Genomic DNA, 19,810 nt, shown 5'->3' with positions numbered 1-19,810 from the left:
CATAAAGTGCCAAATTAAATGCATAACCCTTCTGGTATTTTTTGTTACGCCATCCCATGAATAGTCATTTGGATCATATAAAGTTGGGTTCTGACCAGTTACAATACATGACGCTTTGATTATTCCACATTCCTACAGATTCTAACTGACCCCATCGACATTATGGAGGTTTGGTCAGGGTGTCGCTACATTTGACAGCAACAATAATGCTGCATTTTCTGCTGTATATACCAAAATGGTAGAGAATAACACAATGTACATCTAAAAAGGACTAAATATAGCACTACAACAGTAACTAATCCCGATACAATACTACTGGGATCCCTTAACAAGTATAGTATCTTAGCTATAATATCTGAAAAGTGTTGACCTACTTCTATAAAATGATGGTGCGCATCCCCATCTATATAATCTCTAACTGATCGCCATTGACTACAATGTAAATCCAGATACCTGGAGTCTCCACTCTTTGATAATGATAAGGATTCACACACACTTCATCCTTCTTCATGTTGAAGGCGTATTCACACATTTCCATAGCCCGCAGCTCGTGGTGACTGTGCAGGTCCGGCCACCTCCAGAGGCGGCAGTATATGACGTGAGGAAGTCCTTTCCGATGAGATACTTGGAGTCTACCATCCAGAGATCTGCAAAGATAAAGCACATGCTGTAAACTATGGGTTTTCTCCTGAGAAACAATGTTTTGTTCTTTTAAATGTAGAAGTCACTTAATTTTCGGTGAGTGATTGGTTTTCTTCACTTACAAACCACACAGAGGGCTCAACTATGCGCGATCTATATATAAAGCAGCAGGATTTAGCACACACATACAGGATGTGTGACAGGTCACAGAGCTGAGAGGAGAGGTATGGCAGGATAAGATAAAATATAGATAAGAAGTGGGGTCATGGCAATGCCATCTGATCACACTTAAAGGACATCTACCACCAGGATGAAGGATTGCAAACCAAGCACACTATCATACTGGCGTGTACCCGCTCTTGCTGGATTTGCTCTGCTTTTAGCTTCTTGGGACCTTGTTTTTACGCAAAAAAAAAAAAAGTTTTAAAACATATGCAAATTAGCCTGAGGGACTCTTAGCTACATAGATGTCAATTTGCAATTGCAATTTTTAAAACTTTTTTTTTGTAAAAACAAGAGCATAAAAAGCTAAAAGAAGAGCAGATCCTGCCAGAAGGGGCACACACCAGTATGTCACTGTGCTTGGTTTATAATCCTTCGTCATGGTGGTACATTTCCTTTAACCCTTTGTGCTAGAGGGTACCAAACCTGTGCAACGCATCATTTCTTTTTATCTTTTCACTAGGACTTACTACACTTTACATTAAACCTCCATCTTTACTCATATCTGACTAGTACGTCACTGGTCATACATATATAACAAAATAGTTGGAAATGTAAAACTAAGATATTCCACCGCAACAGCAATTTTTTTTTTTTGTGTGCGGTGCCCTTAAGAGTAAATGGGTGGCTATTGTGGCTGATCTCCTACTGCACCATCCGCAATTGCCACCGGCCATAAGGAGGCCAATTTACACCTTTGATGGTCTTGTATAATGTGCACTGTCAGCATTAGATAGATAGCAGTTTTCACTTTTGTTACTTGGGGAATAGGGATGGTACAGTGTACATAACAATGTAAACCAACGAGACAAGCCACAGACTTCGTGATCATGACTGACAATGTGATTAAATGTGCAAACACTTCTGAGAATGTGCTGAGCTCCAGGTCACAATACTCAGATATTTGAGAAAGTTATTTTAAGGGGATAGAAGCTCTAGCTGGGACTTGCCCTCGGCCAGAAAACACGTCTGAAGCCTGCGAGCGACTGCCAGTCTTGGCCCTTATCCAGCGGAGCGAAGCCTTGCCATTTGTACTCCTATAGTTGCCAAGTCAGCCACTTCTGCACTGGAAAGGGTTGTGCTGCTACAAAATCACCAGCAACGTCTGCACAATCTGCACGTGAAGAAGCTATTCAGCTCATATGTAGTAGTCTCTGCGTGACGCTTATCTGTATGTGATTGTTTAGTCCGGTAAAGTAGGTCTGTCATATACGTCTACTACCGGGATTTCACCTCTTGTCAGTGTAGACTATGGGATGACTGGGGCTCAGGGAGAGAAAAAGTTTTATGGAGACCAACAAGTTAATACTCATGGGGTAGACTGGGAGTTTAGGGATGGATATCAGGAAATCCAGCTGGGTGTGATGGGTTTGGCTTGTATCGTTCATCATAATCTTATAGGGTGGCTATAGGCCAGTGATGGCTAACCTATGGCACTGGTGCCAGAGGTGGCACTCGGAGCCCTTTCTGTGGGCACTCAGGCCTTCACCAAAGATGACTCCAGGTATCTTCCTGCAGTTCCAGACAGCCCAGGACTTGCTGTGCACAGAGGTATTTTAAAGTGACAGCTGTACCTGGGACTATTTTCTGCTATATTGGTGTCCTCAGGGGCTGGTATCAATGAAAACTGTGACAGAGAAGGGAGTATAAATCACAAATTAAATTTCTGTGTTGGCACTTTGCGATAAATAAGCGGGGCTTTGTTGTAGTTTGGGCACCCGGCCTCTAAAAGGTTTGCCATCACTGCTATAGGCTAACCCCAATACAGGCAGTCCCCGGGTTACATACAAGATAGGGTCTGGAGGTTTGTTCTTAAGTTGAATTTGTATGTAAGTCGAAACTGTATATTTTATAATGGAAGTTCTAGACAATTTTTTTTCTTTTGCCCCAGTGACAATTGGAGTTTCAAAATTTTTGGTGTAATTGGACCAAGAATTATCAATAAAGCTTCATTACAGACAATAGTAGAGAAAGCTCCAGCACCAGAGGCAAAGAATCAGTTAAAAATCCATTTTAATAGAAAAAATGATTAAAAAATATACAGCATGAGGTCAGTAAAACTGACGCGTTTCGGACGGTGACCGTCCTTAGTCGTAGCATAAAACCAAATGACCAAAGCTAACAATATAAAGGGGAGGGAGAGCCAACTTCCTGGTGGGGCCCCACCCCCATCCCGATTGACAGAGTGGTAAGAAAACCGCATGTTTAAAGGAGAAATGACATAGGGTTAATACAGGTAAAGTAAATCACTTCTATAGTTGAGCCCCAATGGTGACCGGGTCTGTAATGCCAGAATCCAAAAAGCCTCCCGTGATAAAAGTTTCTTAAACCAATCTCCACCTCTACGGGGGCGTGGCACTCTCTCTATGGGAACAAGGTGTAAACTACTTAGATCCCCTGCATGTGTCGATCTAAAATGTTTAGACAAGCCCGAAACATTCTTGCTAGAAAAAGAGTCTGGTCTGACAAGGGAATCATTGCAATGTTCATAGATTCTTCTTTTTAGTTTACGTGTAGTGCACCCTATGTATTGCAATTTACATGTATTGCATGTGGCCAGATAAATAACATGGTCACTTTCACAATTAAGATGGGTGTTGATTTTGTAAACTTTAGAAGTAACTGCAGAAGTGAAATGTGAAGTTTTATCAAGGTATTTGCAGGAATTACACCTGGAATAGCCGCATTTGGTGGAGCCTTTATGTTTGAGCCAATTGTTGGTGACAGGTCTGGAGTCAAATAAATTGGGGGATAAAATTTTGCCTAGAGAAGGGGCATTACAGACACCTTACAGCTGATCATTGCAGCTTGGGACTATAGTAAAGCATCCAGAGAGCTTCACCAGAGGTCACAGTGGGCAGAGGGGTCTGTCTGTAACTATGGGTTGTCTGTAAGTCGGGTGTCCTTAAGTAGGGGACCGCCTGTATATATCAAACAAAGCTAGTAAAAAAAATAAAAAGCTTAAGCTATGCAGAAATCTGACTCTTTGCTAGCAAATTCTCCGCCCCCCCCCCCCCCCCCCCGGGACCTCTAAACAATAGAAATCTGTCTGGTTGTTATGCTGTTTGATAATTCTCCATGTGGGTGGGGATACCCGTTATCATGGTTTTATGGTTATACTGCACAGTCCTCTTCTTACCGTAGTATGTTATATGTTCGCTTTTAGATTTTCTGATCCGTGATTTTCACTGAAGCCTTACTGAACCATTCTTTCCTTCACATTTCCGTTTTTTTACCACTGATCCACGGTCCATGAAAATTTTTAGAACCTGTCCTATTTTTAACACATGCAGATTACGGAAGGCCAGAGGTCACACTAACATTTTTCCAGAAGAGGAATAATTCTCCTGTTACCATTTTATGGAGTAAATTTAGCCTAAGAGGAATATGAAATTTTCAATAATACATATAAATAACTCATAGGTGTTTGTAGTGTTAATAGACAAATATTAATGCAAGAAAATCTTTATTGCCTGTTTTCTGTGCTCCAATTACCAAATTGGGCAATTATAGCAATCTTATATTATGCATTAAACCTTTTTTCGTCTCCTCAGAAACTACAAACCAGACTATGGGTGATGCCAACAACCTACCTCCTCCCCCTGGCCAGACCAGACTATTACTAATACCACCAACCCCCCTGGACCAGACTATAGCTGGCGTCTCCAGACCAGACTATGGAGGATGCCACCGGCCTCCACAGACCAGATTATGGCTGATACCACCAACCCCCGTGGACCAGACTATAGCTGGCATCTCCAGACCAGACTATGGCTGATGCCACCAGCCCCCCCAGACCAGACTATGGCTGATGGTACCAGCCCCCCCACCCCAGACCAGACTATGGCTGATGCCACCAGCCCCCCCCCCCCCAGACCAGACTATGGCTGATACCACCAGCCCCCCCAGACCAGACTATGGCTGATGCCACCAGCCCCCTCCCCCCCCCAGAACAGACTACAGCTGATACCACCAGCCCCCCCAGATCAGATTATGGCCCCCTCCCCCCCCCAGAACAGACTACAGCTGATACCACCAGCCCCCCCCCCCAGACTACATCTGATACAACCAGCCCCCCAAACCGGACTATGGCTGATACCACCAGCCCCCCTAGACCAGACTATGGCTGATGCCACCAGCCCCCCCTCAGCCAGACCAGACTATGGCTGATGCCACCAGCACCCCCCCCCCCCCAGACCAGACTATGGCTGATGCCACCAGCCCCCCCAGACCAGACTATGGCTGATACCACCAGCCTCCCCAGACCAGACTATGGCTGATGCCACCAGCCCCCACCAGAACAGACTATGGCTGATGCCACCAGCCCCCACCAGAACAGACTACAGCTGATACCACCAGCCCCCCCAGATCAGATTATGGCTGATACCACCAGCCCCCCAGACCAGACTACAGCTGATACCACCAGCCCCCCAGACCAGACTACAGCTGATACAACTAGCCCCCCCCAGACCAGACTATGGCTGATACCACCAGCCCTCCAGACCACACTACAGCTGATACCACCAGCCCCCCCAGAACAGACTATGGCTGATACCAACTGCCCAGCTGTCAATGATAAAAAAAATGCAATACAACTTAAACTTTGTATCCATGAGGAACAGCCAATACTATGTGCCCACGTGTCTGCCTTTCAGCTAAAGCAAGCTATAATCAGACCGGGGAGTCATACAAGACAACACCAGGATGTTCTCTGAGCAATGTGTATACAGAAATCCCCGATCAGACAATATCACCCATAATCCCAGCGACATGGATCTGTTCTCAACGCTGTGGGATCACACTTGGTGGTCCTAAACTAGACAGCAACAGACAAATCCTGTACATTTCAATCAGAAGCGCCATTCTTATTTACTTCTGGAATATCTGGAATGGTAAACATTTTTTCTTCCAAGCCGCCAGTGATTATTAGCCTCAACTATATTTTATGAGTCGGAAATAGACTCTGCACTTAGAATGTCTCACTCCTTGTACAATTTAACCCTTCTTCTGACGTATGTAGCAATGGATGATGGATTTTTGGGACAGTCTCAAAATGAAGCATCGTAGATGCACAGAAACTGTTTATGTGCCAAAGCCCCATGCACATGAAGACATGAGGGCCGGTGCTATGGCCCCCATAGAGGTCTATGGCACCCGGTCACAGTGCTGTGAGTACCCGCTGTCTCACACTGGAGAGGGGAGGAGTGAGGAGAGCTCACTAGGCTTAGGGTTGTAGCCCGGGCGAGCACACTTTTATGTGTGGGAGGCCATTTATTTATGCACAACAAATCTTCTATCTGTACATATACTAGATGTATTTCATGAGATATCAGGCTTGGCCTGCTTACAGGTTTTAGCACCAAATCTTTTCAGGACGACTGAAAGATACTTTGACAAATCCTTAGATGAAAAGGAGCTTTCATACCATTTCTTACTGATATATTGTAGTCCCAGATCTAGGACCACATTCCTACAGGGGTTGTCCAATCCAAAGAGATTTCTGCCTGAACTAATGTGAATCTTTTAAGGCTTAGACTGCCTTTAGAAAATGGTACTACCTCATTGATCCCACTGTTCCATTTCCCAAGATTTCCAGATTTCAATGATTTCCCACACTTGCTTGTCGCTCCTGATACTGAAATTTAATAGCTTAGCCATAAGACTGCAGCGGCGACCATGGTATGGGACAATGTAGGCCAGACCTGAACATTGGCACATCTGGACCTCTATCTATCACTGACCGGTCCTCGTGAGATCATTGAAGAATTTCAGTTCCCCTCCCCATTACTATATAATGATGCAATTAGGTCCTCCATATTTTCATTGAATCATTTTAATGTTATATTTCGGGTTTTTTAAAGGAAGGGATGGGTTATATACTGAATACTATATACAGATATTGGGTACAACCGAGTTAAGTATATTTGCCTGGCCCTCTAAAACCATTCCAATTTCTCATGTGGCCCTATAAAAAAACTAAATGCCCACCCCTGATGTAGGCGATTATACAATTTTTCTTAGAAGGATAAAAATCTAAACCAGCCAGACAAAGGCCAAAGGGAAACTTTTATATTCTTACAGCTTTAAAGGGGTTTTCCCAAAAAGACAAGTTAGGACCGATCCACGGGATAGGGCCTAACTTGCTGATCAGTGGGGGTTTTAGTGCTGAGACCCCCACAGTTTGCGAAAGCGAGGGGCCCGACTGACCCTTTGTCGCACCATGAGAGTAATGGGGCAGACGGCCGAACATGACCGCTCTTCTACATTAATCTCCATGGAGCTGACGAAGAGCTACATAGAGATTAAAGGGGTATTCCCATTTCAGCAAAATAATGTTATTTTTTGTATGGTGACAAATTGTACAATTTTCCAATATACTTTTTGTATCAATTCCTTACAGTTTTCTAGATCTCTGCTTGCTGTCATCCTATAGGAAGCTTCATTATTTACTTCCAGTGGATAGAAATCTGTTCGTGGTCACACAGGTGCACAACTCATTATACTACAGAGAGCTGTGTGTAATAACGAGCCGTGCACCTGTGTGACCATGGACAGAAATCTGTGCTACTAGAAGTAAACGTAGAAGCTTCCTATAGAATGACAGCAAGCAGAGATCTAGAAAATTGTGTGGTATTCAAACAAAGTATATTGGAAAATTGTACTTTTCATTATTCATTCAATAACATTTATTTGCTGAAATGGGAAAAACCCTTTAATGGAGCGTCATGCGTGGCCATCTGTCTGAGGACCCCTGGTTTTCGCGATCTGCAGAGATCTCCACCCAGAGACCCCTCCTGATCAGCAAGTTATGCCCTATCCGGTGGATAAGGCCTAACTTGTCTTTGTGGTAAAACCCCTTTAAGACACAATTGAGAACAGGGCCTGTTGATGATCACCAAAAATACTCTTTCAATAAACTTTTATTGAAGTGTCCCTTTATGTTATGGGGTGAGCTGACTTGGTGTTACAGCCTGCTGCTGTTTATATGGACGGGCACAAGTAAACAAATGACGTATCCAATGACGTGTCACCAACCACCTGCAGCAAATTCCCAAAATTTTAAAACATGATCCTTCAGTTGTATTCACATGCAGCTATCAGAATCTTGCAAATTAGTGTATAGTCTAAAAAAGTTATCTCATAGCGCCCAAGGAAAAGTATGATAAGGTCATGAGCTGTGCGGCCATGTGTGCACTACTCCTCGCACTCCTGCTGTAGTATAGCTCCCAGTCACTTCCTCTTCATACCCCGCTGCAGTGCAAGGAATGGTAGGGTGACTCATTTCCTCCGCAGAGAGGAGCTTACCTCATTTTCTATGAATGAGCCCAATAACAAACACAATATCCCGTATCTGTGTCTACCCTATAAAGCACAACGTCATTGCCTTATCAGTATGTCACAACTCTCATGAGCACAAAACACTAAGTCTACTGATGTGTATATGGCTTGGCCAGTATCCTTTCTCCTGATGAAAGGCCCTTTAAACGGTCAGGCATTGATTTACAGGGTATCTACGTCTCTATGCATTGGCAGTAAGACTTCATACAGGGCAAATTATCTCAGATAACAGTGGCCTACCTCCAGGTATCACTGTGGTAGGAAATAGGCATGGTGAAGGTATACTATAGGTATCTGTAGACACATAACTTGGGAAGAATGGGTGATAACTTTTGGTGAACAGGGTAAGTGAAGGAAGATAGCAATCCTACAAGTTGGTGCATGGCCGTTCTTGGTTGGTGCAGGCAGCACGTTATAGAGCAGGAACTGCTGTGCAGAATGTACATAGTGTCCTGTTAGTAAAAATTAAGCCGTTTTTCCCCATCTTGAATGCAGGTCCCAACTTTCTGACTTGAGAGCTTTCCCCTTTTTTGGACATTTATAGCATTTAAACATGATATGTTCTAAATATATTATCATTCAGGGCTAATTTATATAGATGGATAAGTCATATATATGATACAGATGCAAATCCAACCTCTTTGACCTGCATTTGTCTTAAGAGCAGGGGTCAGGGAAGCTCTTCCACATAGGCCTCCATCCAGTCGCACCTATGGTATCAGGCACACCTGCTCGGCTCTTAGAAACTTCCATAGTAAGGGAAACAGGGACCATGTGTGTGTGGCCCTTTCACAGAGGCCAGATAATTTATTACCCTTATACCCAGGGCCGGTGCCAGCACTTGGCATACCCGGGCAAGTGCCAGGGCCAAGAGCTGCTTGGGGTGGCCCACATAAGGCTGTACATAAGGAATCCATGGCGGTGAGGAGGGCAGTATCTAATGAATCCATAGGGGGTGAGGGGGCTGTATATAAAATAACCATGAGGGAGATGTTTTCTATGATAAAATAGGGAATATTTTTGGGAACTGGGGACTCTTTTAGTTTCTGAATTTTTAATACTGCCATGTGAGTTCACTGCAAAGGGGCCCACTGAGGCTCTGTCGCCCAGGGGCCTACTGAAGCAGACCCGGCTTATACCCTTTGAATATGCCATAAATATTTGAATTAGGGAAGACCCCTTTACAGGAGTATATTCCTGCTGCAAAATATAAACACTACAAGGTAAGAAGAACAACTGGAAAACTTTGGGGTTGCATAGTAGCTTCACACTTCATCCTCAGTGTGACACAGTTTCCTGTGGGGTGATTTAGAGGGAATGGATTGTGGAATATCAAGGTTATGGGAAACACATCCAGAATATCATTTCATCACAGCTTACAGTCTAAATGTTTACAGTGTTATGTCTGCTGCTCCACATTCTTTGGGTACAATGGCGGGATAGCGGTGAAAGCCCTGGGAGAGATTGGATTATATGTCTATTACACTAAACATAGATAGAGGAAGCTTCCTGTCTTCCAAAGTAGAAAAAAAAATACCATTTAAAACACACTTTCTAGTCCTGAATAAGTGAAGAAGATTTCACAAGGCACTTCTGCTTCTGAGGGGAGAGCCATGTTTGCTTTTCTGCAGCGATGTGTGGGCTGATGAAATTACACATAGTTATGAAACTTTACATAACTGTGTTCATCTTGAAGGGAAGCCGTCACCAGCCATACCGCTCATAGTGCCTTATAGCTCACATGTCATCTAAGGGTGGCTTTATATAGAAATTAGATGCCACCATTCTTCTAAAACACTTTAATTCAACACCCTAAGCTATGCAGATTTTAAAAATGCCTTTGTCAGCATTCTGAATACTGCTACTACTTTATAAAACTTTGTTTCACATTACCTGGCTACCTGCCATGTGCCTGCATGTGGTGGTGATGGTTGTGGGGGGGGAAGGGGGGCAGATGCAGCAGTCTGTGTGCCTGTGACTCAGTCTCCTCCTCCCCACACATATCCAGATCCCTACCCACTTCCTTTCATGTGCATTGAGCAGGCACAGGGGGATGGTGTGGAGGAGAGGAATATTGTATGAGGAGACAGACACAGGCTTCTGCAGCTGAATATGGGTGAGTAGTGTGTGGTTAGTCCCCCCACCCCAGGTAAAGAGAAATACATTTATAAAAAGTAGTGGCAGTATTCTGGTAATAAACAAATACATTTTCCAGGGTGGGATAATAGTAAGACCACTAAGACTTTTCCAACAGGAAGAGACACAACCGTAGACAACTCTGTTTCCATGTTATTGCATCTCATCAGTGCATGCTTTGTATACCTGAAAAGGTGACCCGCAAAGTCAATGTTTATAAGGAGAATAAATTCCTTCCTGAAGTACATCCATGGCCTCTCACCTCTCCGTACACTGTACTGATAAGGTGCAATGACAGGGGTAGGGTGGATGGCTATTCAGGGAGGTAAGTTTTCATTCCTTGACAGCAAACAAGTCTAACAAAATAGCAAACATATACATGACAAAGTATGACAAAAAATACAATACATTTAAAGAGACCCTATGAGGCTACTAACCCACACAGGCAGAATATGTAATGTCCTTTCTTGAATCCCCCCTTTCATGTGAATTCCTGTTTAGCTATAAAAAAAATTATTCCTCAGGAAAACATGACTCTTCTCACCTCTTAAGATGAGTCAAGTTTAGTGGTTGGAGGGGGAGTGTCAATTCAGAAGCCCCTATTTATGGTTCAATAGTACCAAGTAACAGGCTTTTGTGTCAAGTTAAAGATAAGAATCTCATATTTCAGAGTACATGAAGCTTATGATTCTGTGAGTTACAGAACTGGACATACAAGCAGTTAATACTGTAATAATAATAATTCTCACAATCTACAACCTACCAGTATGTTTTGGAGTGTGGGAGGAAACTGGAGGGCTCGGAGGAAACCCACGCAAACACGGAGAGAACATAAAAAACTCTTTGCAGATGACCTGCATGGGACTTGAATCCAGGTCCCCAGTACTGCAAGGCTATAGTGCTAACCACTAAGCCTCCGTGCTGTTAAAAATAGGTAGATCACAAAGCCATAAACCTGATGTCATCTGAAAGATGAGATTCTTATCTTTTATATAATACAAAAATGTTTCTATGTACTATGGAACCAAAGAGAGGGGCTTCAGAAGTGACTTTTTACGTACAGCCACTAAACTTGACTCATCTGATGTAAAAATGAGGTGAGAAGAGTCATGTTTGCCTGACTTTGGGGGGGGGGGGGATTTTTTTTTTTTATTATTATTATGGGAATCGGATGTGATTTCACATAAAAGAGGGAATTCTAGAAAATACATTTCATTCTCTACCTGAGGGGACTAGTAGTTTAGTTGGATGACAATATCAGATCACGTGCCTAATATTACAACAAGAGAGGAAAGAAGAGAGGGAGCATTGGGAGTGTGGTTATGGTGCAGAGGAGGCAGTAGTGAAAGTCCCTGTAGACTGCACATAGACATGAATGGTCACACAACATTTCACAAGCCGGTGAGTAAGTGCAAAGGCAAACAAAAGCTTTGCACAGCCCACGTGTGAGTGAGATGGCCGTGGCTGCTCATCCTGTGTAGGTGAGGAGGTTATGCAGAGTTCCCCTGAGTAAGCCTCTGCTTCTCAACACCCACACAAGCCTCAAGTACGAGCCGCACAAAACAACCTCATTCTCCAAACACAGGAAATGAGCCATCACACCTCCCTCTATGAGAGAGGGCGCTCGTATGGGGACCCCGGGCAGGCGCCCACAGACAGGGCCAAGGGGAACCCAAACTTGGCACACCATCATGTGATCACTGTGCGCCACATGTGTGATACATCTGCATGAAAATGCTGACGTCCGGGGACTTTCCCCACAAGACAATGCAGACGTTTCACATATTGTCTGCTTATTAAGCGATGCTTGACCTCAGAGGGGTTTCCTAAGAAAGAATAATAAGGCTGGGGGCACACAGGGCATATCACTAGTGGTCTGCCACCAAACACTCCCTGCCATCTGATGAGGTCAGATGTAATCCCATCCGCTATGCTGATACTGTATGGTGCATCCACATGCCATGAATAACCTGCAGTGCTGGAGGTATTTCCAGCAGGTTACAGTAAGGCACGGGGCAGAGCTCTAAGGGTGATGTCACACATGGCGTTTTTGGGCCATTTTTAGTTTTCAGATCATAAAAAACGTATGCTCTATTTATTATCTGAAAACGCACTAACTAAAAACTGGCTAAAAACACCATGTGTGACATCACCCTAAGAATTACATGTACTCCTCATGCTCTATAACAGTGATGGCGAACCTTTTAGAGACCGAGTGCCCAAACTACAACCAAGTCCCACTTATTTATCGCAAAGTGCCAACACAGAAATTTTTGCGATTTATACTCCCTCCTCTGTCACAGCTTACATTGATACCAGCACCCTGGGGACACCAATAAAGCAGAAAATAGAAGAAATTTGGATGATCATTGTAGCTTCCCTCCAGGGTCCCATAAACAGGAAGAATTGTCAGGGCCGGAGCAGGAGCTACAATGATAATCCAGATCTGTCCACACCTTCCCACTCCTCCAGTAGTCCCAGGTAGCACTGTCACTTTAAAATATCTCTGTGCACAGCAAGTCCTGGGCTGTCTGGCACTGCAGGAAGATACCTGGAATTATCTCTGGTGATGGCCTGAGTGCCCACAGAAAGAGCTTCCAGTGCCACCTCTGGCACCAGTGCCATAGGTTAGCCACCACTGCTCTATAACATGCTGCCTGCACATAGGACACAATATACAATCTGCTCAGCTCCTCCTGCTCTATAACACACTGACTGCAAACAGGACACTATGTACAATGTGCTCAGCTCCTCCTGCTCTATAACACACTGACTGCAAATAGGACACTATGTACAATGTGCTCAGCTCCTCCTGCTTTATAACACACTGACTGCAAACAGGACACTATGTACAATGTGCTCAGCTCCTCCTGCTCTATAACACACTGACTGCAAAGAGGACACTATGTACAATGTGCTCAGCTCCTCCTGCTCTATAACACACTGACTGCAAACAGGACACTATGTACAATGTGCTCAGCTCCTCCTGCTCTATAACACACTGACTGCAAAGAGGACACTATGTACAATGTGCTCAGCTCCTCTTGCTCCCTAAAACTCTCAGTAGATTGGACATAGTGATCTTTCTCTAGGCGCAGTCTTATAGAGTAAGAGGAGCTGAGCAGATTGTATATAGTGACCTGTAATATTATAAAGCAGGAGGAGCAGAGCAGTTTTTAGAAAGTGTTTTATCTATAGGCGCCAAGTTACAGGACAGGGGAAGCTGAGCAGATTGGACGTAGTGACCTTTCTCTAGGCAGCTTCTCCTGTCCTGTAACATGCTGCCTACAGATTTAACACTTTGTACAATCTGCTCTGCTTCTCTTGCTTTAGAATATATAGCCTGGAGATGGGCGACAATATACAATCTGCTTATCTACTTCTGCTCTATAACGCACTGCCCGCACATCGGACAGCATTTACAATCTGCACTGCACTTTCTGCTCTATAACATGATCCCTACACACTGGACACCATTTTCAATCTGCTCAGCTCCTCCTGCTCTGTAACATGCTGCATGCAGACACTATGTACAGTCTGTTCCTCTCTCCAGCGGTGCAAATCCTGAAAACGTTGGAAAATCCAACGAAGGTGCGGCCAAAGACCCTTAGTAAATAAGCCCCAATATAGGGAAAGGAGGGCAATCGCCATATAAAGCGCTGCTCAGTGCACAATGTTGTGTCTGGCCTATCTGGCTTCTATGTATCTGTGGGCTCCAGCACGTTTGAGGATAAGTATTTCTTACATACTAAAGCAGCTGTTTCCCTCATAATGGAAGTAAATGTTACCTTCACCTTCACCCATAAGAAACAACAATACAATAGAAGGCCTTTCATTTCCTCTGCTAAATGTCCATGTGCTGAGCTGTAAAGTTGTGGAATGTATGACTTGAATATTTTCCATAAGTTTCGACCTAAAGCAGTGAGTGCTACTACCGAGCCCTTCCAGTAACTGCAGCTTTTCTACCAAGCCCATAACATTTTCTTCTATGGCCAAAAAAGAACATTTCCTGTAATGCCGCTCACAGAATGGACCTTTAATAAAATAATATGTGCCATGGAAAATTTACTAATAAATCAAATCCACTTTTCTTTAAAAAAAAAATAAAAATTTTCCTTTTTCCCCTGACAAAAAACTTGTTGCCAGTATTATTCATGCTAAGTCAGATGAGCAGGACATATTCTAGCGCCTGCTGGAGTCTCAACCCATTATTCTGGTAATTCAGCCCCCGTCTGGTATTTTTATGGGATCACCCAACAAAGTGTGTGCCAACCTCTTAAATATTTAAAAACGTTTTCTAAAACCATGTTAAGAATTAAAGGGGGTGGGGCAACAGTTATTCCCTGGCGGCCAACCCAGATCCCAATAACAAGGTTGTGTTTCCAGTTAAAGGGAATCTGTCAGCAGTATTGAAAACACAAAGCTGCAGACAGTGTTAGGTAGCAGGTCTAGAGATCTGTGTAACCTTTCCTTTGTATGGTAGTAACAGAACAGTAATAATTCAGGTCTGCAGCTCTTGTAAGGGCTGTGGGCGGGTCTTTAAGCCTGAAGAGCTTTCTGCTTTCTGCACTTTGCCTCTTCTATGAGTAGGAGATGCATCTGGATTTTGGTTTGGATACTTACAGGAGAGGAGCTATGAAACAATTCATTGCAAAAAGCAGACTTCCCTAAGTACACTTACATGCTGACATGTGCCCACTGAAAAACGATCTGTTCTTCATTTTGCACCTAACGTCTTAGTATCAGAGAAAAAGGACTGTTGAAATTTACAAATGAGCTTCAGGGGCTCCTGTGTACGTCATAGGAGCCCAATCTGGCTTAATCGGCTGCTAATTATTCACTTATGCCTGCCTCTGGTGACGTCTCTGGCTTAGGAGGAGCCAGAGGGGGCTCCTGTGATGTATGCGGGAGACCCGGAGGCTAATTTGCATATTTTTAAAATTACTTTTTCTCTGAAACTAAGCATTTGGATGCAAAACAAAGAATGGAGCTACTCCCATTCTCCTTAGGACTGCCAATGCTTGGCACGTGCCGTACCCATCTACCTCCAGCAACCCCATTGGAAGTGAATGGAGCAACTGCACCCATTCCTTCCAGTGAAGAATCCTAGTTTTGTTAGCACGAACACCTAGTTTTGTTAAAACAAGCAGGTACCTATACCCAGATTAAGCTTTTATTCATGGTACAGAAAAAGATCTATGACTAAAATGTATAAGAAAGTATAAACTATCGCTGTACTATCACTGTATGCCGGTTTCCCGACTCCAGTGTCTCGCATCTTTGCTGCGTTTAGTGTTTGTCTACAGTTGAACTACGTACATTGTATCCAGGTAAGTTGTATTTGTGTTACCATGTCTTGCAGCCCCTGCTGTGCTTTATTATTTGCAGTTTTTCAGCTCGCACATAACACATCTTCCTGAAACTAAGCTGAAGGTCACCCTGGCCATTCTGTCCAATCCCCCAGTGACTGGTAGTGGAGGCCTCCGGCTGTGGATCACAAGTCTTCAGTGCATGCCAACTCAGGACAGAAGTGAGACACATTCTGTATACTTTTCAAAATCCCAACACATGTGTCTTAAAGACGGTTTTATCTAAAATTATGGCAACCTCTGCAAAAAAATATTTCTTAATAAGTCCTTAATTCTTATTTAAATAGAATTACCGGAAACATTTCTTACTACAAAATCTATATCATGGTCAGTGCCCATGGTAACAGACTACAAACAAACTCTGTAGTCTGATCCCCTCATATCCATACCATACTTCAGGTTAAGCTACCAAACGTATGTTAGCACATGAAGGGACAAGAAGAAGCAAGTGCATTCACAAGAATTTACATTCCAAAATCCACTTTTTGTTAAAAAGTTGCAGGAATTTCACTTACTTTCTGTACAATATATCAGTATGGCCTTCAGTGGAATACTACTTCTTCTACTAATAATGCTAAGCAATGGCTGAAATGCAAACAGCTCCATCGAAAAAGAAGAACTATATAATGGCTACCATGCACGCCTAGATATTACATCCCGTAACAATTTCATATTCACAAAAAGCACAAAAGAAGCAAATGTCACCTCACTGATGTTTCCGAGGTCCAGTTGGTCTTACAGGAAATGATCGCTCATTGGTGATTTCCTGTGTGCACTTCCAGGAAGTAAAGACAGGACCTTAGTACTAGATAGGCTAGTATTGTTTATCCTGCCAGATATCCCCTTTAACTAACCATAAAAATGTATCTATATTGATCTTTTGTTGTACCTTGTCAGCACAGAACAGGGATCTTGTGGCTCGTTCAGGTGCTCTGGATAACATTATCTGTATAAATAAATCTATATCCTGTATATACGGTACCTTTATTTCTAATACAACTCTTACTTGTCGACTTTGGGTAATAAGTACCTACAGGTGCTCCAGTTATCATCACACAAGGCCCACACATGTGCCATGCGTGTAGTGTATTTTAAAATACAATAAAACAAAAAAACAATATAATGTGGTTTGGGGGGGGGGGGGTTCTAAAAGCAGAACATGTATACAAGTTATAAGTTTCTACTACTTAGTCCTTGGCACTTCTGCTTATAAAGTGAGCTCTGACAACCCAATGGTACAGACGGTGAAATAATCACTCGGCGCAGCGTTCTTACTGCTGCCAGAAGTCAACGCACTCAGCGCGGACCGTAGCAGACTCCGATATTCGAGTCAGACCAGCCCTTACTCCCTCCGCCGACTGAATGTGTCTCTGTTTACTACTGGTTTTCCTCCCTGAGGCCAGGATCCACATCCACCCAATACACTGATTGAAAGAAACGATAATTGCCGCCACCTTTTTCACATAATTTTACTGGCTACCGCGATGAGTTAATGTCTACCATGAACAACCAAATGAGTTCCATAAAACCTAAAGGGAACTTACATCATCGTGAGAGATGGATTTCAAGGTTTTTATAGTATAACGTTCCTGTGATCAGTGGCCTTCCCATCAGGTTGTCATTAGTGACAGGTGATATTAGCGACACGGTATTGACTTACATGAGAGGTTAATGGGGAGTGAGCGGCGCTGCGGCTGTCTGAATTTACTCCACGTGTGACAGGTAATCACCGAAACATAACACATATCAAATTGCAACATCAGCAACTAAGTTTCTGCTCTGCCATCAAGAAGCAGGCTCCTGTATATACAGCTCTCTGGTTTCTATACCCCCTCCAAAAAACATACGAGGGAAATGGATGACAAACTTTTCACATAGGGTCTGTTTTGTGTCGGATGGCATCGGTGGCGCAATATCCCTTAGTCTGGCTTTGGACACTAGACGGGTAAACAAAGTGCACTACTTTTTAAGATCAGCTGTATCTGGAGCACACAATAGAAAATGCAAGTGAAGCCCCATTCACATGTCTGTAATTTAAAGTGTAACCAAATCAAACAAATTTGCACGAATGAATATTGCAGAGGATACTAGTAAACTTTGTAATATACTTCATAAAGCAACCTGTCCCAGTGTCCTTATTTTCTGCTGCCTTTATTCCATATTTAAGCAGTTTGTATAAACCAGCTGAGAGATAAAGGAGACTGATAAAGTGTCTGACTTATATCTTTGCAGTCATTGGATATTCGCATCTCATTACAGAGATGAATAATCAAACATTCTCTAGGAGTGAAAAGAGTTCAGCTTCACATTACTTTCCTTATCTCTGTTCTGTGTATGGTACTTTAGAAACACTGCTCACTACAGGAGAAAGAAGGAGCAGATAAAATACACTTATAAGCTTTCTTAATAAAGTATATTACAATGTTTACTGTTTACTATTATAACCTGCTCTATACATTTTTGCAATTAAGGACCCTTGCTTTAAAGATTTAGGAAATCTAGATCACGGATCTACCTAATAAGGTAGTATCAGGTGGCAGGTTCCTATATTCTTTTCAAGACCGATGCTGATTTTCAATAACTTTTAGTTCCCCAGAAATGTTTAAAAATGTTAATATACACTCACCGGCCACTTTATTAGGTACACCATGCTAGTAACGGGTTTGACCCCCTTTTGCCTTCAGAACTGCCTCAATTCTTTGTGGCATAGATTCAACAAGGTGCTGGAAGCATTCCTCAGAGATTTTGGTCCATATTGACATGATGGCATCACACAATTGCCGCAGATTTGTCGGCTGCACATCCATGATGCGAATCTCCCGTTCCACCACATCCCAAAGATGCTCTATTGGATTGAGATCTGGTGACTGTGGGGGCCATTTGAGTACAGTGACCTCATTGTCAAGTTCAAGAAACCAGTCTGAGATGATTCCAGCTTTATGACATGGCGCATTATCCTGCTGAAAGTAGCCATCAGATGTTGGGTACATTGTGGTCATAAAGGGATGGACATGGTCAGCAACAATACTCAGGTAGGCTGTGGCGTTGCACTGATGCTCAATTGGTACCAAGGGGCCCAAAGAGTGCCAAGAAAATATTCCCCACACCATGACACCACCACCACCAGCCTGAACCGTTGATACAAGGCAGGATGGATCCATGCTTTCATGTTGTTGACACCAAATTCTGACCCTACCATCCAAATGTCACAGCAGAAACCGAGACTCATCAGACCAGGCAACGTTTTTCCAATCTTCTACTGTCCAATTTCGATGAGCTTGTGCAAATTGTAGCCGCAGTTTCCTGTTCTTAGCTGAAAGGAGTGGCACCCTGTGTGGTCTTCTGCTGCTGTAGCCCATCTGCCTCAAAGTTCGACGTACTGTGCGTTCAGAGATGCTCTTCTGCCTACCTTGGTTGTAACGGGTGGCGATTTGAGTCACTGTTGCCTTTCTATCAGCTCAAACCAGTCTGCCCATTCTCCTCTGACCTCTGGCATCAACAAGGCATTTCCGCCCACAGAACTGCCGCTCACTGGATGTTTTTTCTTTTTCGGACCATTCTCTGTAAACCCTAGAGATGGTTGTGCGTGAAAATTCCAGTAGATCAGCAGTTTCTGAAATACTCAGACCAGCCCTTCTGGCACCAACAACCATGCCACGTTCAAAGGCACTCAAATCACCTTCCCCATACTGATGCTCGGTTTGAACTGCAGGAGATTGTCTTGACCATGTCTACATGCCTAAATGCACTGAGTTGCCACCATGTGATTGGCTGATTAGAAATTAAGTGTTAAAGAGCAGTTGGACAGGTGTACCTAATAAAGTGGCCGGTGAGTGTATATACATATATGCAATTTTTTTAAAAGTGTCCTGGGGCGCAGAGTAGCCACACCATGGAGCAGGATCTACGGCTACTCCACACCAGGAGTCTCTTTCGATCTTTCCTATGAGGAAGTTCAGCATGTGCAGCTCTGGCTTTGCAGATGAGTGCAGAAAAGAGGCTCCTAGGGTGTGGAGTTGCCGTATCTTCCTACTCCATGGCACTGCTACTCCACGACCTAGCAGCCTCCAAAGAAAATTTGCATATAAATAAGATCAAATTCT

General features: G+C 43.4%; 1 protein-coding gene across 1 annotated transcript in view; it reads right to left on the bottom strand.

The window, feature by feature from the left end:
• Positions 1–19,810, bottom strand: part of SMAD3 (SMAD family member 3) — a 78,784-nt gene that overhangs the window by 22,698 nt on the left and 36,276 nt on the right. The window contains exon 2 of the mRNA XM_072148707.1: positions 454–647. Coding sequence (XP_072004808.1) covers positions 454–647 — 194 coding nt within the window. The remainder of the gene's footprint in view (positions 1–453; positions 648–19,810) is intronic.

The sequence above is a fragment of the Engystomops pustulosus genome, chromosome 4 (assembly GCF_040894005.1).
Source record: "Engystomops pustulosus chromosome 4, aEngPut4.maternal, whole genome shotgun sequence".
Lineage (NCBI taxonomy): Eukaryota > Metazoa > Chordata > Amphibia > Anura > Leptodactylidae > Engystomops > Engystomops pustulosus.
This window is presented reverse-complemented; position numbering and strand designations above follow the sequence as displayed.